This window comes from Chrysoperla carnea, chromosome X, assembly GCF_905475395.1.
Source record: "Chrysoperla carnea chromosome X, inChrCarn1.1, whole genome shotgun sequence".
Taxonomy (NCBI): domain Eukaryota; kingdom Metazoa; phylum Arthropoda; class Insecta; order Neuroptera; family Chrysopidae; genus Chrysoperla; species Chrysoperla carnea.
The window spans coordinates 37,502,556-37,529,816 of NC_058342.1; the positions used below are offsets into that span (position 1 = coordinate 37,502,556).

Genomic DNA, 27,261 nt, shown 5'->3' on the forward strand with positions numbered 1-27,261 from the left:
TAATTATAGATAGATAGATAGATAGATAGATGTAGGTTTATTGTGTAAAATAAGCTACTATCACATGTAATGTAATTATTAAACAAACGATCAATTAAAATAAAATAAATTAACAATAAATAAATAAATAAATAAATAAATAAAAGCTTAAAACAAATGATTTTATCAAATCATTATTATTATTATTATTATTATTCATGTAAAAATATTAAATTTAGTTCAAATTAAATATATTAATATAATTAATAAGATGGTAAAAAGTTGAGGATGCTGTTATCATTTAATTGTTGTTGTTGTTGTAAAAATATTATATAATTATTTAATTTGATTATATAATAATAATAATAATAATAAATTATATACAAATAAATAAATAAATAAATAAATAAATTAGTTGTTCCATACTTATAGGTAAAATAAATAAGTAAGTAAGTAGGTAGGTAGGTAGGTAATTATAAACAAAAATAAATCAATCAGTATTGATCAGTATTGATCAGTAGTTAATATTGAATCAAAATCACTTATGTTTGATGTTTTAATTAATAAAATAATAATAATTAATAATTTTTATTACACATCATAATGAGAGTAATGTTTTGTTTGTAATTACATTTGATTTATTGATGTACCTACTTAGTATACCAAGTACTGTTATCTGTTATCTGTTATCTGTTATCTGTTATCTGTCATCTGATAGTTTGCAGGTTATGTAAAGTAGGTATGTATAAAAACATTAGATAAATTAAATTATACATAGGTAGGTAATTAATTATAAATAATTAATTACTCTTACTCTGATTGTGTACAAACATTAACAGAGAATGTTGCAAATGATTCACCCTTTTTGCCAATAGCTTTCACTTGATATTGTCCGATATCACTAACTTCGCATGCATTTATTTGGAAGTTTACTTTGTTGCCATCAACATTAAATGTATATTTCGCACTGGACGTTGAAATAGGTTTGCCATCTTTCAACCAATCAATTTTCAATACCTCGTCAGTTGTTTCTGCTGTGAATTGTGCACTTTCACCCACAAACACTGTCGTTGATGTTGGGAATGTTTTATATACAGGAGCTTTTGGTTGTTCACCCGGTACAATAACATTTAATGTACACGAACTGAAACTTTCACCGGCATCATTGAATGCTTCGCATGTGTATGTGCCTGAATCCTCTGGGAATATTTCCGCTATTTGTAATTTATAAATGTTCGCTTCTGACGAATATTGGAAGTCTTTACTTGGTTTGATTTCTTTGTTGTTGTGGAGCCAGACGACATCGAATTGATCAGCACCAATGATTCGACATGACAAGGTAACTGGTTCACCATCGTTCACATGTCGTGAATCTAAATGACTCACAATTCTAGGTGCTTGGTTGTTTGATGGTCCTGTTTGTTTTTTAACAGTTTTACCCCCACTACTAGAGTTGGTCATAGCTAAATCAATTGAAATAAAAAATCAGTTAATAAATAACTTTACTTAACTTTACTAAACAACTAAAATTTAAGTAAGGGAAAGTGTTACAAAATGATCCCTCGTTCTTTTAACTTGAGCCCTCTAAACTTGAACTTTGTTAGGCGGATCATTTGAGCACACCTTCCCCTAATTGATCTGACTAAGTGAGGTCAGGTGAGTTGACTTACGTTTAACTGTTAATTTACATGTTGTTTCTACAGTTCCTATTGAGTTGGTTGCCTTACATACATAAAGACCTTCATCTTCTGGGAATACTTCATTTATTATTAATGAACATAAACCATTCTTATTTTTAATTTCCATGATATCAGATGAACTTAAAGCCTTCAAATTAATAATAAATAAATAAATAAATAAAAATGATTAAAATATATTAATATTATTGATTGATTGATTGATTGATTTTTACTTACTTTATCATTCTTAGACCAAGATATTTGTGGTTCTGGATCACCTTCAACGGTACATCGTAAAGTTAATGGTTCTCCATCATTTATTGTTAAGTCAGATAATGCTTTTGTGAACTTTGGTTTACACATAAGAGAATCATCTGGTGGTACTGTAAATGTAACAAACAAACAATTCATTAATTATAGTGTAACATAATCATAGAGGTAACATAAGATAGAGGCGTAATAGCATATGAAACGTATTAAGTCTATGGTTTTAACCTAACCTCTAAGTTATCTGTATGGAGGGTAAAGATAAGGAGGACTGTCTCTGTAAATAAAAAGTGTCCACGGAAAATAGAAAATAAGGATGGCGCTGCTGCAGCAAGAGTGTAAGTTTTAAAAGAAGTGCTCAAAGTAATTAGAGTAAAATAAAGATCTAAATTTCCATTCTAGCCACTTGATTTACTGCTATTTAGGGACACTTTTTGAGTCAAACTCCTGCACTCCATAATTACGTGTTAGTGTTACTGTTACTACTACTTACATATTAATTCTTTTGTTGCACTACGAGATCTGTTCGGACTGCCAGTTGAATCAAGTCTTGAGCCATACTTCTTCATGGAACGTGTTGAATCTGATGAATCAGATGTTGATAAACTTGATATTTTCTTATTTGACGATGAACTCTGTAACTGATTTAATTCAATTCAATTTAATTCAATTGGTAGGTAGGTAAGGTGTGTAGTTAATTGTATTTTATTCTGCTATTTGTCTGTCTGTCTGTTTATAACTGTAGGTAGGTAGGTAGATACTTACTCGATGTGAAGATGAATGATTATTAACTGTAGATGATTGATGATTGGTTGTTGAGGAATGTTGTTCACTTCTGCTGCTTGTTGAGTTGTTGACGTTGGTGGATCTTTTGATTGTAACTGTTTTTGGTATGTTCTTTAATGGTTGTTCAATATATTTACGATCACCAGAATGTAATATTTTGTGTGCCATTTGTTCGTGTTCTTTGGTGCCCCCACTACCTTCTACAATGACCACAGCTGATGTCTCATCAGTGCCATGTTTGTTGGTTGCAATACAAGAGTATTTGCCAGAGTCTTCTGGTTTACAGTCAACAATTTCCATTGTAATGACACCGTCTGATGAAGACATTGAATATTCGTATTTGCTAAGTTCGCGCCGATCTTTGTACCATTTAACTGTTGGGAACGGCTTGCCACTCAAACAACATAATAATTTACATGTGTCGCGTTCTTGCATTACACGAGGACGCAACAGGAATGTGAAACTAGGAGCTGATTCTTGTTCCTCTTGCCAGAATGTATATGGCAATGGTTCCCGTCGACGTATTTGTTCTTTCTCTGGTTTGTATTCTTGTACGACCTTCGGCAATGGTTGTACATTTAAGAATACAACTTCTTCACGGAATCCATAATGGTTCTCGGCTCGAATGATGTATTCGCCTCTATCTTCTAATTTGACTCGATTTATAATAAAGTAATAATCGTCACCCGCGTAACGTTTCATAAATTTAACACTTTGCCGTAATTCTTGGTTATTGTGGATCCAAGTGACTGTAGGCGTGGCCAGTGCAATCACGCGACAGTACAATTTAACACTTTGACCTTCATATGCAAATGCACTTTGAGGTTTAATGACAAAACGAGGTGCCGCTTGTCTACGATCAAATGATGTTTCGTGCATTTTATATTTCTCGATAAGTAGTTTCCTAAGTGATGAGTATTCAGATAAGCGACCAATAGGCAACACATAATTCTCCCAATGATCATATTTAGCACGAATCTTATCGCGGAAGTTGGTGTATCGTGATGCGGCTATTGGTTTCGTCTTATCTTTGTGGTCTCCAGTGAGCCATGCATGTAGCAAACATTCATGTGCTGTCATACGTTTTCTAAAAACACACATCAGAATAGAATTATAAAGAATCAAGATTCAAGATTCAAGATACATCAAGACTTATACTTATACTTACTCTTTGTTCTTGACAAGTAATCTACGAATGAAGTCCTTTGCTTCAGCTGATACATTTGCAAATGCTTCAGTATCGAAGTCCCAATCACAGGCTTTGACATTTTTGAGTGTTTCAATATCATTATCGCCAGCAAATGGTGATAAACCGCTCAGCCTATTGTTGTATATAGAAAGACTATAATAATTATGGAATCATTGGACAATTATTGTTCACACGTTAAACCAAAAAAACCAAAATAAAATATATTTAAGTTGTAATTCTATGAAAAGTTGTTTAGTCAAGTTTAGTCAAGTTTAGAATGATTCATGAATTAGTAAGTAGGATTTCGTAAGTAGGTAGGCAATGTTAATGTTAATGTTAAGTGACCCTAAATTAGGATCCAAAGTCTGAAATTAGGTGCTTTGTAACTTACACCACAACTCAATTCTCAAAGTTGCGTTGCTAGCTAGCAACGTAATGAAAATAATCATGAAATAATGAATGTTAAAGAAACACAATTAGGTGCTTACAAAGTGTTAGACGACCAGGATCGTAAAATTGCTTAGTTAATAAATGAAAGACTGGAATTTCACAAAATAACGGGTCCAAAAATTAGGTCTCTCTAAAACTACAACGAATGGTTAATCAGGTATAAACTAAGCGTGGTAATTAACTAAGGCAGTAGGCAGGTAAGTAGGCTAATTGTAAAAATGTAGCATTAAGAATGGCTTTAATGATCTTAGCTATAACTTACAAAACAAATGCAAGAACACCCAACGCCCACATATCTGTGTAAAAACCAACTGGTTCGCGTTCAACAATTTCTGGTGCTGCAAATTCAGCTGTGCCAGTTGAAATTTTAACAACTTCGTTTGGATCCAATTTAGTTGCTAATCCAAAATCAATTAACTTAATGTTGGTGTTGTTGCGTGTTTGGCACATAATATTTTCAGGTTTGATATCTGTAAATATAATAATAAGACATGTAGATAGAGTTCGTTCAAACCAAAGTGGCACCGAACAAGAGAGAGCACTTTGGCACTTTGGTTTTAACTTTTACTTTAATACTTTACCTAAATGTATAATATTTTTCTCATGCATGTGTTTGATTCCTTCACATATTTGTCTCATGTAATTAATGACTTCAGCTTCTGACATTGTGTAGCCTTCAGCAGTGATACGTTCAAAAAGTTCACCACCTGATAAGAACTCAAAGATAAGGACCATTTCGTCATCATCTTCGAATGCGTCATGTAAATTGATGAGTTTTTGATGATGTAATTGATTCATTATATCAATTTCTTTTCGAATTAATTCTTTTTCCATTGCATGTGATACTGGAATGAATTTAGCAGCAAATATGTTGCCAGTTTTGCGTTCACGACATCGATGAACGACCCCAAATGCTCCAGTTCCAATTTCTTCAAGTATGTCATAATCATCGTACACACTTCTATTTGAGATTTCGACTGGTTGAGGCACGTATTTGGAATATATGTCAAATACATATTGATCGTAGTCATGGATTGGTCCATCAGCTTTTCCGCGGATCTTTTTACCATTTTCATCAACTTCGTATTGTCGTTTCTTGCGTTCGATTTTCTTGCCAGTATCTTTGGTTGAAATTAATGTAGTTGTCTCAGAAGAATCTGAGCGTCCATATACATTCTCAGCATATATTCTAAACTCGTATTGGTGACCTGGGGCTAAACCAGACACTGCCATTGTTGTGAATCTAGTATTACCAACACGAATCCAACTGGACATTGGATGTTCACGTTTTTCAACAACATAATTCGTAATGTTGCTGCCACCATCCCACAATGGTGATTTCCAGCTGAGTGCTAACGAATCTGTGCCAATGTTATCAACAGCTGGGAATCGTGGAGGATCTGGACGATCGCTGATTTGAATTTTAATAATTGCTGAATCTTGACCAAGATTATTTTCGGCTGTCAATCGATATGGTCCACTGTCTAATTTGCTACCATCACGTATAGTTAGGATGGCGTGTCGTTCTTTCACTTCTACATGGTAATGACCTCCGGATTCAATCGTTTCACCTTCACGTACCCAAGTCATCTTTGGTTTTGGATGACCAGTGAATGGTATTTTAATTACAACATTCACACCTTTGTCGAAGAAGGCTGTGTCTCTAAATCTTGGTGGTACATTTAATTTAGGTGCGGCTGTAAAAATAGAATTCATCAATTTAGATCATCAAGTAGTTATAGTTAAAGGTATAATATAGCTTATAGCAGATCCGTGCGCAGGACCTTAAGTTATCCAAGGAAGGGGTTTGAACTTTTGTTTTAGATACTTACTCATAATATGTAGTTCAGCTCGAGTTGATTTAATTCCACCTTTGTTCACAGCCCTACAAACATACTCATCAGCGTCTTCACCATAGACATCGTTAATAATGAGATTATAAACATCTCCTTCCGCATAAATACGATACCGGGAACCGCTTGTAATTTCTCTAGCTCCTTTGTACCAAGTGATTGTTGGTTTTGGAATGCCAGTAATCGTACATTGGAATTGTGCATTGTGATTTTGAATACAATTTGCATCCTTTAATGGTTTCACTATTTCTGGTGGTTTAGCTGTCAATGGATCAACAATCTTCACAGATGTGGACGCTGTTGATGCTGGTGAAAGTCCTGCAGCATTTTGGGCAACTACTCTAAATTCATATTGACGGCCTTCAATAAGATTTGAGGCGTTTATTTGAGGTGCAATACATAAAGAAATATTATTGACTCGTTGCCATGCTTCTGTACCGACTTCACGTTTGTCGATCCAATATCCTTGAATTCGTGAACCACCATCTGATTCTGGTTTGTCCCATTGTAAATTAACGAAATCACCACCGACTTCTGTAACTTTTGGTACTCCAGGTGCTGATGGAGGATCGAATGGTGCTTTTGCTTTGATGGGATTAGCACCTTCAAGTGGTGGTCCCATTCCATTATCGTTGACAGCAGATACTCTGAATAAGTACTCTTGTCCTTCTGTCAGTCCTTGAATAACGCATGTCAATTCTCTGTTTTGACTCAATATGGTTATCCAGTGAGTTAAGCTTGTGTCTTTACGTTCGACCACATAGTGAGTGACACGTGATCCACCATCATATGCAGGTGGTTTCCATCTCAGTACACAACTGTGTTTAGTGATGTCTGATGTCTCTAATGGTCCAGTTGGTTTTCCTGGTAATCCAGTAATGTTTATTGTAAAGTTACCACTTGCACTTCCAGAATCGTTTTTCACTGTTAAATTGTAAGTTCCAGCATCTTCTTTGGTCAATTCTTTGATGAATATTATTAAATATTCATCAAATATCGTGTATTTAATATGTTGTGATTCGGAAATCTTATGTCCATCTTTTGTAAGACTAACTTCCATAGGTTGATCACCAGAATAGAATATTTTGATTTTGGTGTTGTCACCTTCTGGTAAGTTCAAATCACCAGGTATTCTATCAATTCTAGGTGGAGTTCCAATCTTCAAACGAGCAGTGCTATGTACGTTGCCCAATGAATTGAATGCTTCACATGTATAACTTCCTTCATCTGATTCCCGAAGTTCACTAATATGCAACCAGAATGTTCCTGCTCGTTGTTCAGCACGATATCGTCCTGAGCCCACAAGTATTTCTCGACCATTTTTAAGCCAACGTGCTGAAGGTTCTGGCTTACCAGTCGCTTCGCATTCGAACGAGAATGATTTACCGAATGGACAAATTTGATTTGTGAGTGGTCGTATCCATTCTGGTTTCGTACCTCCAAGTACTTCGCATATTTTAACTGGTGTTGTGCAAGAACTTGGCTCACTACGTCCCGCAGCGTTAACCGCAAATATACGGAATTCATAGTCACCGTTTTCAGCTAAGTTAAGTGCTGTGAAATTGGTATCTAATACATTATAATCATTACATTTGACCCACATAGCACCTCCCATTTCACGTTTTTCAATGATGTAGCCTGTAATTCTAGAGCCACCATCGTTTGCTGATGGTTCCCATGTAAGATCCACGTAGTTCTTTCCAATTTTAACAACTTTTGGTGAGCTTGGTGGTGATGGCACATTAAATTTGCCCTTTGGCTTGAATTTAGATGAGCTTGATGATGGTTTACTGAATCCAGCTGCATTCTTAGCTCGTACTCTAAACTCGTATTCATGTCCATTCACTAAGTTGTATACTTGATAAGTATTGTCTTTGATCAAGTAATCATTAGCTGTTCGCCAATTAACATCTTCAACAACATCACGTATTTCCAACTTATATCCTTGAATACGAGATCCACCATCACTTCTTGGTCGATCCCATATAAGTGTTGTGATTGTTGAATCCCAATCAGATACTCGTGGTGGACCTGGTGGATCTGGTACTGTGAATGGAAATTTGGCTGTGATTGGCTCCAAAGCTTCTAATGGTTCACTCACACCATATTGATTTTCAGCACGTACTCTAAAGTTGTATGTTTTATTGGGTTCAAGACCCATAACATCATAATGACAGTTTCGTACAAAACTGCTAACTTTACTCCAAATCTAAAAATGTGAATCATGTATTATTATTAATTATTACCGCACTAATTAGTATTTTTAGTTCTAAATAATAAAAATGAAGTAAAAACAAACACGCTTGATTTTGTAAACTGAAATGCTGAAAAATAAAATGTAATTTTATTATTGGTACTAAATATAATATGAATTATAGAGAAGGTTGACACAATTGAGGCTTCTAGACTAGAATACCCCCTTAATAATATTCCAATCGAGTTTAATTGATTTTGTCCAATCCAGTACCTGACCTGAGAAGTGTTCAGGGTTCAAGGTTCAGTGTTAAGACCTAAATGAACTTATAAATGTAAATCAACTTTACCCCGGTAGAATCGTATTTTTCAACAACATAGTTGGTTATTGGAGAACCGCCATCATCTTGAGGTGGTTTCCATGACAACGAACATGTATCTGGTGTAATATCACTGATGTCCAATGGACCAACTGGTGCAGATGGTCTGTCCACCACAGTGACTCTGCACGATGCTTGATCGGATCCAACACTGTTGTGTAAATATATGGTGTATGTTCCAAGATCAGATCGCTTAGCGGACTTGTTATAGAATTTGGAAGTGATATCTGTTGTTTCCATTTTAATACGATTATCATTGAATACTTCGTCGCCATTAACGGTCCATGTTGCTTTTGGACGTGGTATTGCATGGAAGGGTACTGTTATTGTGAACTCTTCGCCAGCAATTACAGTCATGTCTCGAATACTTAAGTCAGACGTGATTTGAGGAGCACATGGTGGTGCACGACATATTATTGTATCTGATGATGAACTGAATGGTCCTTGGCCAGCTGCATTTACAGCAGCTACCCGGAATTCGTATTCATGGTTCTCAATTAATGCAGGTACCCTAAAACAATCACAGAAAGATTATCAAACATTTCCGTTTTATTATTTTATCGTATCGTATCGTATCGTACTTGAATGTGAGGTCCGGGATATGTGCGTGACTTGCTTTTGTCCATTTATCCTCTGAAATTAATCGTTTTTCGATTACATAACCAGTAATTGGCGAACCACCATCGTGACGTGGTTTTTGCCATGTAATTGTAATACTATCTTCAGAGGAATCAATTCCACGTGGTGCTCCAGGTGCGCCTGGTGGATCTGAAAAAAAATAAGTAATAACAAATAAAACAAGTAATAACATACAATGCTTAGAATGAGAGATGTATTATTGTTCATACCAAATGGATGTCTAGCACGAATTGGCTCAGAAGTGGTTGCTGGTTCACCCACACCATATTTGTTTTCAGCCATCACTCTGAATTCATAATCTTTACCAATTGATAAGTTACGTACACGTATAAATGAATTCGTTACGTAGCTACTAACTTTGGTCCAAGTTTGTGTGCGAGCTTCGCGTCGTTCAATAATGTAATTGGTTACATCAGAGCCACCATTGTCTTTGGGTGGCGACCAGTATAATGTCAAAGCATCACCAGCGAATTCATCGGCACGTAAGTTCTCAGGTTTGCCAGGTTTGTCAAGTACACGTACATTCAATGTAGCAGTATCGAAACCGGATGGATTTTTCAATTGCAAACGATATTGACCAGTATCACTACGTTTTGAGTTTTTCACAACAATGCTAGCTGAGTCATCAGTCAATTGTTGGAAGATACGTGAATCGTTTTCTAAGATGAGATCGTTTGCAAACCAACTAGCACTTGGTTTAGGGAAGCCAACGTATGGTACATGGATACTGAAGTCTTCACCAGCACGCACTGTAATATCGCGTACTCCACTCAAATCCATATGCGGCTTGTTTGGTTTCTCTTCAATTAGTACGTTGCCACTGGAACGACTTGGTTCTGAAGGACCAACATCGTTCACTGCAATCACACGGAATTGGTATTCTTCGCCAGTCTTTAGATTTGGTACAACATGTTGTGTGGTGGGTATTGGTGTGCTGTTCACATCTGACCAATCTTTATCATTCTTGGCCTTCTTCTGAATAATGTAACCTTTGAGTTTGGCACCGCCATCACTTCGTGGTGGTCTCCATGACAAGGATACACTATCTTTCGTTACACGATCTGGACGTGGTGGTTCTGGAGCATCTGGACGTACTAGAATACAAAATAAAAATAAATATAAAATAACAGCTACTAAACTAATAAAGATACTACGCCTATGTTCGTATTCTTTAGTTTTAGTTCTACTTATTATTGATTTCGTTTACTTACATCTTTGAGTTTCAGCAGTAATTGGTTCTGTTGGTTTACTAGGAGCACCAGGTCCAGCCTCATTAACAGCAATTACTCGGAATTCGTAGCGTGAACCTTCATGTAAATCTTGAATACAATATTGGGTATTTGGTGTTGGATAATTATTGACCTTCAACCATTCACCGCCACGTTCACGTTTCTCAACATAATATCCAGTGACTGGTTTGCCGCCAGTTTGAGTAGGTGGCTTCCAACAAATGTTACAACTAGATGGACTGTATGACATTATTTCTGGGGTAGCTGGTGCACCCGGAGGATCAAATGGACTCTTAGCAATAACTGGTTTACCTTCTAGCGGTTCTGAAACACCATAAATATTTTCAGCCCGCACTCGGAATTGATACTTTTTGCCTTCGGTTAAATTCTTTGCTGTGAATGATGGTTTTGGACAGAAACCAGGTAATTGTCGCCAGTTATCTGTTCCAGGTTCCAACATTTCAACAATATAACCCATGATTTCACCACCGCCATCGTCTGTTGGTGGATTCCATGATAATGATATGCTATCTTGGTTAATTGATGAATAGGATAATGGACCTTTTGGTATTCCTGGTTTATCAACAACAATTACATTCAAATCGGCTGAATCAGTACCATATGCATTCTTAGCGGTGATTGTATATTTGCCAGAATCGTTACGAGTTGAAGCATCTACTAATAGTTTAGTGTGGTCTGATGTTGTGTCACTTGATACACGATTTGTTGGAACCAATTTATGACCATCCTTTTGCCATTCAATTGTTGGAATTGGAGCTCCACTTAGTGGAATGTTAATATTAATAGGTTCTCCAGCGCGTACTTTAATTGTACGCCCAACAAGTCCATCCAACCATAACTTTGGTTTTTCCTTCATTGGTTTAGCGGTGAACGTGTTCGAGGTATCACTTGGACTACCGGCACCTGCTGCATTCACAGCAGACACACGATATTCATATTGATGTCCATCTTGAACTCGTTCATCTGTGTACTCGTTGTTACGGACCGGATCTTTATTAATTTTGATCCATCGACCTGTAGCTTTATCACGTCGTTCAATATCATAGCCAATAATTGGTGATCCACCATTACTGATTGGTGGCGACCATCTAATCTTAATATGATCTTTGTCACTGTCAACTAACTCAGGTTTACCAGGCTTGCCAGGAACATCATATTGATTCTTAGCAACAACTGGTTTGTCAGTGTTCAATGGATCTGATCTTCCTTGTAAATTCTCGGCCATAACTCGGAATTCATATTTGGTTCCTTCCAACAATCTGGGTACAACGGCATGGTTATATTTTGGATTAACATATGCGACAGCTGGAACCCAACCACCTCCATGTGACAAATCCCGTTTTTCAATAACATAGCCAGTGATTTCACTACCACCGTTATCTTTGGGTGGTTTCCATGAAAGTGTAACACTTTGTGCAGTAATTTCTTCATATGTCAAAGGTCCATCTGGAGGTCCCGGTCGGTCAAGCACAGTCACCTTAAACGAACCTTCATCGATACCAGAACTATTTCGTAGCAATATGTGATATGTTCCACTATCGGAACGTTTTGCGTTCACTGTATGTACAATTGTATGATAGCCAATGGATGTGACTGTAGTTCGAGCATCTGTCGATAATGGTTGACTATTAACGGTCCAAATAACTTCTGGTGCTGGTTCACCAATAAAGTTAATGTCCACATGGAAGATAAGACCAGCTTTAATTTGAATATCATTAAGTGGTGATTTAATTTTGGGCGCAAGATATCTAGCTTTAGCTGTAACAACATCAGATGGTTGTGATGGTTCACTTTGTCCAGCTGAATTTGTTGCAATCACACGGAATTCATAATCTTGACCTTCTGTTAAATCAGGTACTGTCGCTGTTGTTTTCTTGGCTGGCACATGTACAGCATTCACCCAATATGGACTGCCTTTCTCTTTCTTTTGAATTATATATCCAGTGATTGGAGCGCCACCATCGTGCGCTGGTGGTTTCCATTCCAAGTCAACGTGATCTTTGTCCCAATCAGTAACAGCTGGCTTACCAGGTGCATCGGGCTCATCGAACTCATTCTTAGCAATAATACTCTTGGGTGCTTCCAATGGGTCAGATTCACCAATTGCGTTCACAGCTCTTACACGGAATAAATATTCTTTACGATGAATCAAGCGGGTTACTTGATACGAAGTTGATGCGCTCATTCCAGCATCAGACCAAGTACCGCGAGATAAGTCCATTTTTTCGATCACATAATGTAAAATGGGAGAGCCACCATCGTCTAATGGAAGTCGCCAAGCTAGCATACAACTGTCCTTGGTAATACTTCCAATATCCAATGGGGGTTGTGGTTTTGATGGACGATCCAATACAGTTACATTTGCAGAAGCCGAGCATACACCTAAGTTATTTTTCAAGGTCAATGTATAACGACCCGTATCAGCGCGAACTGAAAATGGTATATCTAAAATCACTTGATTTTGGAAATATTCCAAATTAACACGTGAACTTGGTTCCAATTTCTTTCCATTGACTTCCCAAATGATCTCTGGTTTAGGCGATGCTTCTACGGGTATAGTATAATTAATTCTGTTACCAACACGTACTGTGATGTCATGTAATATTGACTTATCAAATGTGGGTGCGCAGAATCTTGGTTTACATATAATTGGCTCAGTAGGATCACTAGGTTCACCTAATCCGCCTTTATTCACTGGTATCACTCTGAATTCATATTCTTGTCCTTCTTGTAAGTCGGGTACAGTTGCTGCAGTTTTACCCGCTGGCACTTCTAAAGCCTTTTCCCACGTGCCATGTTTTGGCCGTTTTTCAATAATATATCCTGTTATTGGAGATCCACCATCCTTCTTTGGTGGAGTCCATGCTAGATCGACGTGATCTTTATCCCAATCAGTAACTGTTGGTGTTCCTGGTTTATCAGGTTTACCAAATGGATCTTTAGCAGTTACTGGTGATATTGACGCTAATGGAGCTGATTCACCTTGTCTGTTGACTGCACGTACTCGGAAGTTATAATCATGACCTTCAATTAAATGATCGACTCGAATATTTGTTGAAGCACTTTCACCGACTGGTACCCATCGTAAGTTTTCTGTGTCCATTTTCTCAATCGTGTAATGTGTGATTTCAGAACCACCATCATCTCTAGGTGGACGCCAGTACAGAGTTAAAGAGCTCTTGGTAACGTTCTCAGGTTTAAGTGGACCTTCTGGTGGCGACGGTACATCTAATACAGTAACATTAACTGTTGCAACATCTTTACCATTGATATTTTTAGCAGTTAATGTATATTTTCCAGAATCGGAACGTAGAGCATTTATGACGCGTAGTCGAGTGTTGTATGGCTCATCAACAATCTTGACTCGTTCGTTAGCAAGAACATCGTCGTCTTTCAATGACCATGTCTTTGTTGGTGGTGGTTCACCAATAACTGGTACATTGAATTCAAATGTTTGGCCAGCACGAACTTTAATGTCAATTAGTTTATTTCTATCAATTTGTGGTGCTAAGTTCTTAGAACGTGCCAAATGTGGTTTTGTTGCTTCACTTGGTTTACCAGGTCCAGCTTTATTTACAGCACGTACACGGAACTCGTATGTGTTACCTTTAATAAGATCAGGAACTTTACCACGAGTACCATCACCTTCAGTTTCCGCACATTTTTCCCAATTTGGATTAAGTTTGTCTCGTTTTTCAATAACGTATCCAGTGATTGGTGATCCACCATCTTGTTCAGGTGGCGTCCATTTAAGTTCAACGAAATCTGCATCGTAATCAGTGATCTCGGGTGTACCTGGCTCACTAGGTTCATCAAACGGATTCTTAGCTTCAATAGCTTGAGTTGTTGTCAAAGGTTCAGATATTCCTTGTTTATTTTGAGCACGAACTCTGAATTTGTATTTATGTCCTGGCGTTAAGCCGTCGATTGGAAGTTCAGTTTGTGGTCCATCCGTTTCACCTGCTTTCACCCATCGACCAGTTGCTTCGTCCATACGTTCAACAATATATTTATCAACTGGATTACCGCCATCATCAGCTGGTGGTTTCCAACTTAATGTGGCTCCATTGGCATGTACATCAGATACTTTAAGTGGACCACTTGGTGGACTTGGCTTATCAAGTACAGTCACTTGAACATCTGCGGTGTCTTTTCCATTAATATTTTCAGCAGTTATCGTGTATTTACCGGATTCAGCACGAGTGGCCATTCGAATATTCAATTTAGTGTTGTAATCGGTATTTATAATTTTGGTACGATCAACCGATTTAAGTTCTTTAGTTTTGAATAACCATTTAGTGATTGGCACTGGTTCACCACTAACATTAATATCATAAGAGATATTTTGTCCGGCTTTAATTTTAATTTCAATAAGATTAGTACGATCAATTTTGGGTGCCAAGTTACGTGGCTTAGCAATAATCGTTGGTGTTTCATTACTAGGTTCACCAGGTCCAGCCTTATTGACCGCACGTACTCTGAATTCGTATGGTTGTCCTTCAATCAAATCTGGTACAGTTGCTTTAGTTTGACTAGCTGGTACCTCTAAAGCTTTTTCCCATTGACCATACTTGTCCTTCTTTTCAACAATGTATCCAGTAATTGGAGCACCACCATCATCTGTTGGTGGTTTCCATTCAAGATCAACATGGTCTTTATCCCAATCAGTTGCCTTCAAATCACCAGGTTTACCAGGTTCATCAAATGGATTTTTGGCAATAATTTCTTTATCAGCCACAAGTGGTTCAGATTCCCCTTCAGCATTTACTGCAGCTACTCGGAATTTATAAGCTTTGCCTGGTGTTAAACCTGTAATTTCTGCACTTGGTTCTGTTGACCTAGCACATGGAACCCAGCAACCGGTTTCTGGGTCCATTTTATCGATTTGATAATATTCGATTGGAGTACCACCATCATCGAGTGGTCGTTTCCATTTAAGTTTACAACCGTTTTTATGTACATCTGAGACTTGTAATGGTCCTTGAGGTTTATCAGGTTTATCAGTAACTGTTACATTAACAGTGACTGTATCCTTTCCAGATGAATTTGTCGCTGTTATTGTGTATTCTCCACTATCGTTACGTGTAACTGGACGTACAGTTAATTTAGTATTGTGTTCAGAATTGTTGATTTGTACAGCTTTAGATGGCCTTAATGACATGCCTCCAACAAACCACTCAATGGTAGGAGCTGGTTCACCAATAACATTCGCATCATACTTGAGTGTTGCACCAGCAGATAATGTAATATCATGAAGGTTTCGTCTATCGATACGTGGAGCCACTGGAACAAAAAACCAAAATTATAAACAAATCCACTTTACCTTAAAAAACCTTTGCATTCATTATAAAATATTATGTACTTACAGAAACGTGGTTTAGCAACAAATACTTTGCTGGCTTCAGATGGCTCTGATTGTCCAGCTTTGTTCACAGCAATAACACGGAATTGATATTCATTTCCTTCAATCAAACCATGAACGGCTCCAGTTGGTGTTGGAGTTGTCAATTCAATTGCTTTTTCCCACAATGGACTATATTTATCCTTCTTTTCAATAATGTAGCCTGTAATTGGTGAGCCACCATCGGAAACTGGTTCTTTCCAAACTAATTCACAATGACTGGCTGACCAATCGGATGGTTCTGGTGTACCAGGTGTTGCAGGTACAGTGAATGCATCCTTTGCAATAATTGAGCCAAATGTTTCCAATGGTTCTGATTCACCTTCTTTGTTGACAGCTTTCACACGGAACTTATATTCGTGACCTGGGATTAAATCATTCACTTCCATTTTGGTAGCTGGTCCAGATGTTTTACCAACTGGTATCCATGCACCAGTAGCTGGATCGAATTTCTCAACAACATATGCTTCAATGGGTTCACCACCATCATCTTTTGGTTTCTTCCATTTTAAGGTACAGCCTTCTTTGTGGATGTCTGATACTTCTAATGGACCTTCTGGTGGAGTTGGTTTAGCTAAAAAAAAGTTAATAAAGTAGGTAAGTAATGTAATTAATTAGTTCTAAAAGTTATGTAACAAACATAAGTAAGTATCTAATACATAATACATAATAATTAATACTTACAAACAACAGTTATTTCAACTTCCGCCGTATCAGTACCATATTGATTTTGTGCAGTTATCTTATAAATACCAGTATCTTTACGCTCTGGTTTATTATTGATAAATTTGGTATTGTATGGAACATTTTCAATACGCTTGTCTCGTGTTTCCAATATCGATTTGTTATCTTGATTCCAAGTAACAGTTGGAGCTGGTTCACCACTAACTTTAACATCAAGTAATATTGGTTCACCTTCATGAACCGTTATATTACGTAAGTTACGTCGATCAATCTTTGGTGCCACTACAAGAAACAATAATCAATTAGTTTTTAATTGAAGTAATACTAAACTCGTTCAAATCAATGAACTTTCACTTACATTTCTTTGGCTTAGCAATAATTCCTTTACTGGCTTCACTAGGTTCACCAGGACCAGCTGCATTTACAGCACGAACTCTGAATTGATACTTCTGACCCTCATCCAGATTTCCAGCTGTACCTTTGCAGTCGGGACCCGCTTCACCAGCTTTTACCCACTTATCCGAACCGTCTTCTTTCTTTTCAATAATGTAACCAGTGATTGGAGATCCACCATCCTTAATAGGTGGAGTCCATCTGAGGTCAACATGATCTTTATCCCAATCAGTTGCTTCAGGAGTACCAGGTGCGCCAGGTTCATCTAAACATTAAAATAATGATTGCATTAATTTAATATCAAATAAACATGCCACGTTCGTATTATTTTAATTATCTTACCGAATGGATTCTTCGCAACAATTGATTGTTCTGCTTCAAGAGGTTCTGATTCACCTTCTGCATTGACAGCAGAAACACGGAATTTATATTCCTGGCCAGGTACCAAATTTTCAACATCTAATTTGGGCTCTTTACTTTTACCAGCAGTGACCCAACGTCCAGTTTCAGTATCCATTTTTTCAACTAAATAATGATCAATTGGAGAACCACCATCATCCAGGGGCTCTTTCCAACGAAGACTACAGCCTTCTTTATGCACATCACTAATCTTCAATGGGCCTTCAGGTTTGGCAGGTTTGTCCAATATCAATATTTGAATACTAACTTCATCTTTACCAGAACCGTTTTCAGCTTTAATAGTTAATGTTCCACTTTGAGCTCGTGTTGCGCCACTAACAATGAATTTAGTTCGATAGTCTTCGACTTCAACTGTGTATTCATTGCCAGTTTCAATTCGAGCTTTATTTAAGAACCATGTTTTAGTTGGTGGTGGTTCACCACTTACTTTCACATCAAGCCTTATATGTTGGCCTGCTTTTAATGTTAGATCTTTTAAGGTGCTACGATCAATTTTAGGTGCCGCATAACGATCCTTCAACAACAACATGTCTGTTGGTTGAGATGGTTTGCTTTGTCCACCAATATTCACAGCACGAACACGGAATTGATATTTTTGACCTTCAATTAAATCAGCAATTTTGGCTTCACATTTATTGCCAGGTACTTCAACAGCCTTTTGCCACTTTGATCCATACTGATCTTTCTTTTCAATAATATATGCTGTTATTGGAGCACCACCATCATTCTTTGGTTTGTCCCATTTTAGATCAACATGGCTTCGATCCCAGTCTTTAAGTTGCACATTTTCTGGTGCATCAGGAGCATCATAAGGATTCTTAGCAGTTGTTGGTATTTCAGTCTCAAGTGGTTCAGATTCACCTTCATTATTGACAGCTTTCACACGGAATTGATAATCTTTACCTTCATTCAATCCGGTGACATCTGCTTCAGGTGTTTTTGTTGTGCAAACCGGTACCCAACGTCCAGTTTCTGTGTCCATACGTTCAACAACGTATCCAGTGACTGGTTCACCACCATCTTCTTCTGGAGGCTCCCATTTCAATTTACATCCTTCCGCTGTCACATCAGACACCTTTAATGGACCTTTAGGTTTGGATGGTTTACTCAAAACATTCAATTCAACATCAACTGTGTCCGTTCCTGAGTCGTTTTTCGCTGTCACAGTGTATGTAGCCGTATCGCTTCGTTTCACCTTTTGTAATATAAATGTTGTTTTGTGCTCTTCATTATCAATTTTGAGTCTGTCATGCGTTTTGAGTACACGATCCTTGATAGACCATGTTATTGTTGGAGCTGGTTCACCTTCAACATCTGCTTCAATACGCCACATTTGACCAGTTCGAAGAACTGTCTTCTTCAAATTCTTTCGATCAATTTTGGGAGCCACTGAAAGTTAAAAAATAATAACATTACTAAAAGACAGACCACAGGCAGATACCTGATGTACCTACTTGATGTAGGTATGCTTAGATTTGTTCTTTAATATTAATTTAATAGTTATTTTAAAAATAGATACTTACAAAATCTTGGCTTGGCAATTACAGATTTTGAAACATCACTAGGCTCACTAGGTCCAGCCTTATTTACAGCCACAATTCTGAACTCATACTCATGTCCAGGTGTCACATCTGTTACTTTGGCAACGGTTCTATCACCAGGTACAGTTGTCGTATCAACCCATTGACGACCAGACTTGTCACGCATTTGTACAATATATTTTTCAATTGGAGCACCTCCATCACTAGATGGTTTTGTCCATTCCAAATCCACAAAATCTTTATCCCAGTTGCGTAGTTCTGGACGACCTGGTTTACCAGGCTCGTCAAATGGATTTTTGGCAATTATTGGTTTTTCTGTTTCTAGTTCTTCAGATTCACCTTCTTTATTTACAGCTTTAACACGGAACTTGTATGATTTACCTTCTTGTAATCCAGAGATGTTAGCCTCTGGTTCGGAACTACGTCCGCATGGTAACCATTGTCCAGTATGTGGATCCAACTTTTCAATTTCATAATATTCAATTGGAGCACCTCCATCATCTTCTGGTTTTTGCCATTTAAGATGGCATCCATTCTTTTTAATATCTGATACTTCCAATGGACCCTTTGGTTTCGAAGGTTTACCAAGGACAGTGATATCCATTTCTGCAGTATCTTCACCAACCTCATTTTTAGCAATAATTGTATATTTGCCACTCTGTGCACGTTTCGCACGCAAGACAAATAATTTTGTATTGTAATCAATATTGTCGATACGACATTGATCATCCGATACAATTTCTTTGCCCTTGTATAGCCATGTTACAGTTGGTGCTGGTTCACCAATAATATTTATATCCAAAGAAATCGATAATCCAGCTTTAATTGACATGTCTTGTACATTTGTACGATCAATATACGGTTTCAAATAGCGTGCTTTGGCCGTGTGCCATTTAGTTTGTTCTGAAGGCTCTGATGGGCCAGCTTTATTCACAGCACGTACTCTAAATTGATATTGATTACCTTCTTCAAGTTTTGGTACGACACCAGTACAAATGTTCCCTTCAACTTCAGCAGCCTTCACAAAGTTGCCTGTAAATTTGTCCATGACTTCCAGAATATAGCCTGTGATTGGTGCCCCACCATCTCGAATTGGTGGGTCCCATTTCAACTTAACCATATTTTCATTCCAATCAATGATATCTGGTAAACCAGGTGGTGCTGGTGGGTCGTATGGATTCTTGGCTAATATTGAAGTATCTGTCTCTAATGGTTCAGATTCACCTTCTTCGTTCACAGCTTTTACTCTGAAGTTGTATTTATGACCAGGTTCTAAACCTGTAATTTCTTGTTCAGTTTTTTCGGCATCAACAAAGCCAGCAGGTACCCATTTACCCGTGGTTACGTCTTGTTTTTCAACAACGTAACTTGTTATTGGTAAGCCACCATCATCTTTTGGTTTCTTCCATTTTAGTTTACAACCTTCTTTATGGACATCCACAGCTTCCAATGGGCCTTCAGGTTTGCCAGGTTTGTCTAAGATGATCACTTCGACTGTAGCTTCATCCACTCCAGATGAGTTTTCAGCTTTGAGCGTGTATGTGCCAGTAAATGATCGTTCAGTATTTGATAAAATCATGCGTGTGTTGTATTCCTCATTTTCAATTTTAACATTTGCACTTGTTTCTAGAACTTTTCCAGCAAAACTCCATGTAGTTGTCGGTGCTGGTTCACCTTTAACATCCACATCGAATTTAACATTTTGTCCTGCTCTAACTTTAATAGTTTGTAGTTTTTCTCTGTTAATCGTTGGTTTTAAGTATCGTGCTTTAGCAATATGTGGATTTGTAGCATCAGATGGTTCCGATTCACCAGCTTTATTGACAGCTCTTACCCGGAATTGATATGTGCTACCTTCTTTAAGACCAGGAACAACTGCCTCGCAAGCAGGCGTATCAGTGGTAAGTATTTCACTCCAAGTTGACTGGAACTTCTCTTTCTTTTCAATGATGTATCCAGTTATTGGAGCACCACCATTTGATTGTGGTTTCTCCCATTTCAAATTGACACGATCCACATCCCAATCCACAATTTCTGGTGTTCCAGGTTTTGAAGCGACATCAAATGGATTCTTAGCTGTAATTGCTCCATCTGATTCTAAAGGCTCAGATTCACCTTCATCATTGATCGCTTTTACACGGAATTGATATTCATGACCTTCTTGAAGTCCTTTTACATCCATTTCAGGTTCAGTGGTGCGTCCAACAGGTACCCAACGACCAGTAGCTAGATCCAGTTTTTCAACAGCATAACCAGTAATTGGTTTGCCACCATCATCTTCTGGTTTTTCCCATTTAAGTTTCGCTCCATTTTTGGTAACGTCAGATACCTTTAATGGTCCTTTAGGTTTGGATGGTGATGATAGAACTGTAATTTCCACATCAGCTTCATCCTTTCCGTGCTTGTTCTCAGCAACAATTTTCCATACACCAGTATTTTTACGCAATGAATCCACAATGTTCAATTTAGTGTTATACTCAACATTAATGATCTCAATATTTGCTTCAGTAGTGATTTCCTTTTCTCCTTGGAACCATGTGACAATTGGAGCAGGTTCCCCTTTAATATCAATGTCGTATTTGATTGGTTTTCCAGCCCGGACTACGATTGGTTTCAAGTTTGTACGATCGATTCTTGGTTTTACTGAAAATTAAAAATAAAGAATATTATTTATCTGGTAATTACTTAATAATTAATTGGATAATTTTTAATTGATGGACTACTTACAAGCTTTGTGTTTAATAATTTGCATCTTTGATGAGTCAGATGGTTGTGAAGGTCCAGCTTTATTAACTGCAATAACACGGAATTGATATTCTGCTCTTTCTTTCAAATCTTCAACTTTAGCAGTAAGAGAATCGCCGGGAACTTCACAAGCTTTTTCCCATTCGGGCTTGTAACGATCTTTCTTTTCAATGATATATTTTTCAATTGGTGCACCTCCATCGTGTTCAGGAGCAGCCCATTTCAAATCAACACTCTTGTTATCGTAATCAACAATTTCTGGTGTTCCAGGTTTCAATGGTTCATCGTAAGGATTCTTGGCAATAATAGCACGTGATGTTTCCAATGGTTCAGAATCACCTTCATCGTTAACGGCTGTTACACGGAATTTGTATTCTGAGCCTGGATTTAATCCAGTTACATCTATTTCTGGCAATGGTTTGTCGCCAGGTACACGGCCAACGCGTACCCATTTACCAGTTGCTGTGTCCATTTTTTCAACTTCATATTCACGAATTGGAGAGCCACCATCATCTTCTGGTTTGCTCCAACTCAACTTACAGCCTTGAGCTGTGACCTTAGTGACTTCCAATGGTCCTTTGGGTGCACTAGGACGACCAAGTACTGTTAATTCAACAGTTTCTGAATCTTTACCATTGACGTTTTCAACAATCAATGTGTATCGACCAGTGTCTTGTCGCTTGGCATTGCTAATTGTGAAGTCTGTGTGATAATCAACATTCTCAATTTTGATGTTTTCAGTGTTGGCGAGTGTGATATTATCTTTCCAGATCCATGTCACTTCTGGAGCTGGTTCACCAATGATGTCAACAGCCCATTTATGACTTCGTCCAGCTTTAATAGTTATACTCTTGAAAGTTTCTCGTACAATACGTGGCTTCACTGAAATAAAATTAAATCAAATCAATAAAGTAATATGTACATGCATCACTGTGACTGTCACTGTATCACTATATCATCAGTTACTTACAGTTCTTGTGTTTACAAAGATGGTTATCAGTTGGCTCTGACGGCTCACTGGCACCAGCCTTGTTATGTGCACGTACACGAAATTGGTAGACTTTTTTCTCTTTCAAATCAAGAACTTTACATTCGCAATCGGCATTTTCAGTTTTAGCAACTTCTTCCCAATCAGGTGTGAATTTGTCTTTCATTTCAATGGTGTAATGTGTTATTGGACGTCCACCATCACTTTCTGGTTTTGCCCATGTCAAAGTAACACTTTGGTTGTCGTAATCAGCAATCACAGGTTTACCTGGTTTTCCTGGCTCATCTATAAAACAAAAATATGCATTAAGTAACATTCAAATATTAAAATGAATTAAGTATTTAGATTTTTACGCACCATATGGATTTTTAGCCAAGATTGCTTCATCAGTTTCAAGTGGTTCAGATTCGCCTTCTTTATTGACTGCTTTCACACGGAATTTGTATTTCTTCTTTGGTGTTAATCCTTTGAATGTAAAGTTATCTTCATCAGGTCCAACTTCTCCTGCTGGAATCCATCGACCTGTATCTAAATCTAATTTTTCTAGAACATAGCCAGTAATATCGGAGCCACCGTTATCCTTAGGTTTATCCCATTTCACTTTAACATGGTCAGCACGAACTTCTTCGATTTTCAATGGACCACCTGGAGCTGTTGGTTTATCAAGCACAACAACTTCAGCTACACGTTCACAAGTTCCAGAACTGTTTGTGAGAACTAGTTTATATTTTCCACTATCAGCACGCACAGTCCTTCGAATTGTAATAACAGTGTTACGTTCATATTTATCGAGTGTAATTCTTTGTTCCGTATCTTCAACAATTTTCGTATCGTTTTGAAGCCAGGTGACTTCTGGTTCTGGTTCACCGCCATATTTAATATCGTATTTGATGACTTGTCCCTTCTTAACAATGATATTAATAAGATCATCACCAATGATGAATGGCTTAACAAAGCGACATTTAGCAATAATTGGCTTAGTAACGTCACTAGGTTCACCAGGTCCAGCTTTGTTTACTGCACGAATTCGGAATTCATATTGATTACCTTCCTTTAGTCCATCACAAGTGGCTGCCAAAACATCAGCTGGAACTTCTTTTCCAACAACCCAATCTTTGGCAAATTTCTCTTTGAATTCAATAACATATCCAGTAATTGGAGCACCACCATCATTGGCTGGTTTCTCCCATTTTAAGTCAGCATGATCTTTGTCCCAGTCAACAAGTTCAACGCCAGTTGGCTTACCAGGCTCATCCCATGGATCTTTTGCTAAGACAGGTTTAGCAAATAATGCAGGTTCACTAGAACCTAACTTATTGACAGCACGTATTCTAAATTTGTATTCCTTTTTAGGTGTTAAATCTTGTACTTTGTATGATGTGGGTTGATCTGGAGTAACTTCACCAACGTTCTCCCATTGAGCTTTCAAACTAAGGTCTTGTCGTTCCACAACATATCGCAGTAATGGAGCACCTCCATCGTCTGTGGGAACCTTCCACTTAACCAGACATGATGTTTGGAAGATTTCAGTGACATCAACATCTCTGGGTGGTTGTGGCACATCTTGCATGTTGATGTTTATGTCTTTAACACCTTCACCTTGTGCGTTTCCAATACGTAATTGATAAGGCCCAGATAAGTTACGGGCTGGTTTTTTAATTTTATATGTGATTTTGTCTTCTCCAACAATGATTTCAACATCTTTAAGTGGTAATGGTTTGCCATCTTTAAGAAGTTTTGCTTCAATATTACTTTGTTTAGTACCATCAACTAAAAGAGATCAAAAAATTAAAATACCAAGTACTGAGTACTAAATCTTAAATAAAGTAAAGTATTTGGTACTTACTTTTAAATGGTACTTCAAATATTAATGGTTTACTAATTGGACCTTCAACTTCATCAGCAAAATCAATGATTGGTTGACTTTCACCCTTTTTAACAGTTAGTTTGCAGGATGATGTTAAATTACCAGATGTGCAGGTAATTTCACCGTCATCTTGCATCTCTAACTTATTGAATATCAATTGATGTTTGCCACCGCCAAGGTTCTTGATCTCAATGCGATCATTGGCTTCGATTGGTTTACCATTAAATGTCCAATCACAAGGTGCTGTTTGATCTTGTAATTCAACATCTAATACTAACTTTTCACGTTCAATGGCAACCGTATCTTTCAACTTTTTGTTAAATCTGTTAAGATCTGTTCAAATAAAATAAAAGAAGTCAAAACAAACAATTTTCTACTACTATTGAGTTAATTGTTGAAATACCCTGTACAGAAAGTGTTCAATATCTTTATTCCTTTTATAAATTAGAAGAAAGTTTTCAACCTCACTTTTGACGTTATAAGAATTTCAGCTCGATATCTCTTTTTGGTTTTGAGTTATTGTGCTGACAGACACACGGGCGGATACATGGACAGGCGAAAATGCACTAATTAAGTAATTTAATGAACACCTTTACCAAAATGTTGTTGGTAGCATCAATTTTCTTAACCGTTACAAACTTGGAACTAAACTTAGTATACCTTGATATATATTACACAGATATGTACAGGGTATTACAAATATAAGTTAGAGGTATAGTTATAGGTATTAATTACTTACAATTGATAACAATCTCTGCTTCAGTCTTATCAGCATTTGATACACAAGAATATTGTCCAGCATCGGTGACTTTAGCATCTTTAATAACAAGTTTACGTTTGCGACCATCCTTAACGATTTGTACACGCTTATCTGGTTTAATTTCCTCGTTGTTCTTAAACCATTGTACTTCACCGTTAGCATCGTCTAATTCACAATTTAATGTGACTGTTTCTTTTTCAACTAATTGTTGGGATTTGAGTACTTTAACAAACTTGTATGGATATTCTAAGAAATAAAGAAATATAAAAATAATCAATCAACAAACAATGTTTTATTTAGCACTAGTACAAGCGCCAAAGCAACTTTAGACTTGTGCTTGAAATTATTTGTACCTTTTGGCGCTTATACATCCTTAAAAACTTACCAATTATATTTACAGTTGTTGTTGTTTTGTCTGTTTGTCGTTCAAGTCGACATGAGTATTCACCAGAATCTTCTAGTTTTGAATTTTTGATCGTAAGTCGACATACACCACCAAGATCCTTACTCATTGAATATATATCACCCTCCTAATTAATAAATAATCAAAAATCAATATTATATATACTAGTCGCATCAATCATTGTTTTTTGATTCAAAATGATTCTTTTTGTATATTATTTAAAATCAGAAACATTTCAGAGGGGGGAAATAATCTGGAAGGGGAAAAGGTAATATGCCGATTGATATGTCGACACCCAGCCTAAATCGCCAATGATAGAAGTATGAAATTTCGAAAAGATATTGATTTTATACTGACGGTTTCATTTAAGAAAAGATTTTTCGAAGTTCATCTTCTAAAGAGGTGAAATATGTAAAAACCGTCATTGTTGAGTTCACTACTTAACCGATTTCTTACGTAACCCAATTAAGTATGACTTACCTCTAATTTTTGTTCATCTTTGTACCATGAAACAATAGCCATGTTTGAACTGACCACACATTCCATGTACGTTTCATGTAAAGTGTAGCCAGATACCTTCTTTGGCAATGGTTTCAAGAATGTGTATGTTGGATCTGGTTCTTCGACCGTCAAAAAGGCGGTACATGTTACACCACCAATCTCAATTGAATATTTACCGGTATCTTCCACTTTGGGATTATTTATGATTAATTGATAACAATCATTCTCACTTTTAAACTTGTATTTAGCTCCAGTGAAAAGTTCCTACAATTAAATCAGTCATATAAATATTAATTAATTAATTAATTAGATAGGTAGGGTAGTTAGATTCCAGATTCTAGGTTCTAGGTTCTAGGTGGTTGGTAATTATTAAGAACAGGGTCAACATTCAACATACAAATACATTATAACAGGTTCTTAAATTAATTAAAGGTACCTACACTTAGTGAAGTTTTACCGATTTAACTATTTAAACATAGATGCAAGAGCATATATAATAAGGACATGAAACCTCTTATGCCGAGCAATAAGCGCCTGTGGCTGAATTTACCTATCTAGCGTTGCGTACTTTGTACTGCGCATCATGGTGTTTTTCTCTCAAAAGAGAGAAAAAAGGACAGCCCGACGCGCAGTACAAAGTATGCAGTAGGTACAAAGTACGCAACGAGATAGGCGCCTTTTTTCCAGCTACCCTCTCCAGTCGAGTTTCACGTCTTTATATACATATGTTCTTGTATAGATGATTTTACCAATAAATGTATCGGAACATGATACAAATAATCAAGGTACCTAGGTATTTATTATGTTTTAATTAGTGAATCATTTATAATTAAAACAGGTAGTAACAGATATAGAAACGGAAACAGATAGTACTTGGAACGGATTACGAACAT

The 27,261-nt window shown here is 37.1% G+C and overlaps 1 protein-coding gene across 4 annotated transcripts in view; it reads right to left on the bottom strand.

The window, feature by feature from the left end:
• Positions 1-421: 421 nt before the first annotated feature.
• Positions 422-27,261, bottom strand: part of LOC123302143 (twitchin) — a 56,970-nt gene continuing 30,130 nt past the window's right edge. For all 4 annotated transcript variants that reach the window (XM_044884950.1, XM_044884948.1, XM_044884949.1 and 1 more), the window contains 25 exons: positions 26,348-26,632; positions 25,850-25,994; positions 25,444-25,710; positions 24,684-25,037; positions 23,195-24,607; positions 22,820-23,122; positions 21,832-22,731; positions 19,087-21,747; positions 17,486-18,952; positions 17,109-17,408; positions 16,751-17,032; positions 16,032-16,640; positions 10,627-15,948; positions 9,625-10,509; positions 9,358-9,544; positions 8,747-9,287; positions 6,183-8,412; positions 4,932-6,047; positions 4,613-4,820; positions 3,880-4,032; positions 2,691-3,798; positions 2,419-2,566; positions 1,896-2,041; positions 1,650-1,806; positions 422-1,442 (listed from right to left, as the gene is read on the bottom strand). In XM_044884950.1, the coding sequence (XP_044740885.1) occupies positions 790-1,442; positions 1,650-1,806; positions 1,896-2,041; positions 2,419-2,566; positions 2,691-3,798; positions 3,880-4,032; positions 4,613-4,820; positions 4,932-6,047; positions 6,183-8,412; positions 8,747-9,287; positions 9,358-9,544; positions 9,625-10,509; positions 10,627-15,948; positions 16,032-16,640; positions 16,751-17,032; positions 17,109-17,408; positions 17,486-18,952; positions 19,087-21,747; positions 21,832-22,731; positions 22,820-23,122; positions 23,195-24,607; positions 24,684-25,037; positions 25,444-25,710; positions 25,850-25,994; positions 26,348-26,632 (21,840 nt within the window). In that variant the 3' untranslated portion in view covers positions 422-789. The remainder of the gene's footprint in view (positions 1,443-1,649; positions 1,807-1,895; positions 2,042-2,418; positions 2,567-2,690; positions 3,799-3,879; positions 4,033-4,612; positions 4,821-4,931; positions 6,048-6,182; positions 8,413-8,746; positions 9,288-9,357; positions 9,545-9,624; positions 10,510-10,626; positions 15,949-16,031; positions 16,641-16,750; positions 17,033-17,108; positions 17,409-17,485; positions 18,953-19,086; positions 21,748-21,831; positions 22,732-22,819; positions 23,123-23,194; positions 24,608-24,683; positions 25,038-25,443; positions 25,711-25,849; positions 25,995-26,347; positions 26,633-27,261) is intronic.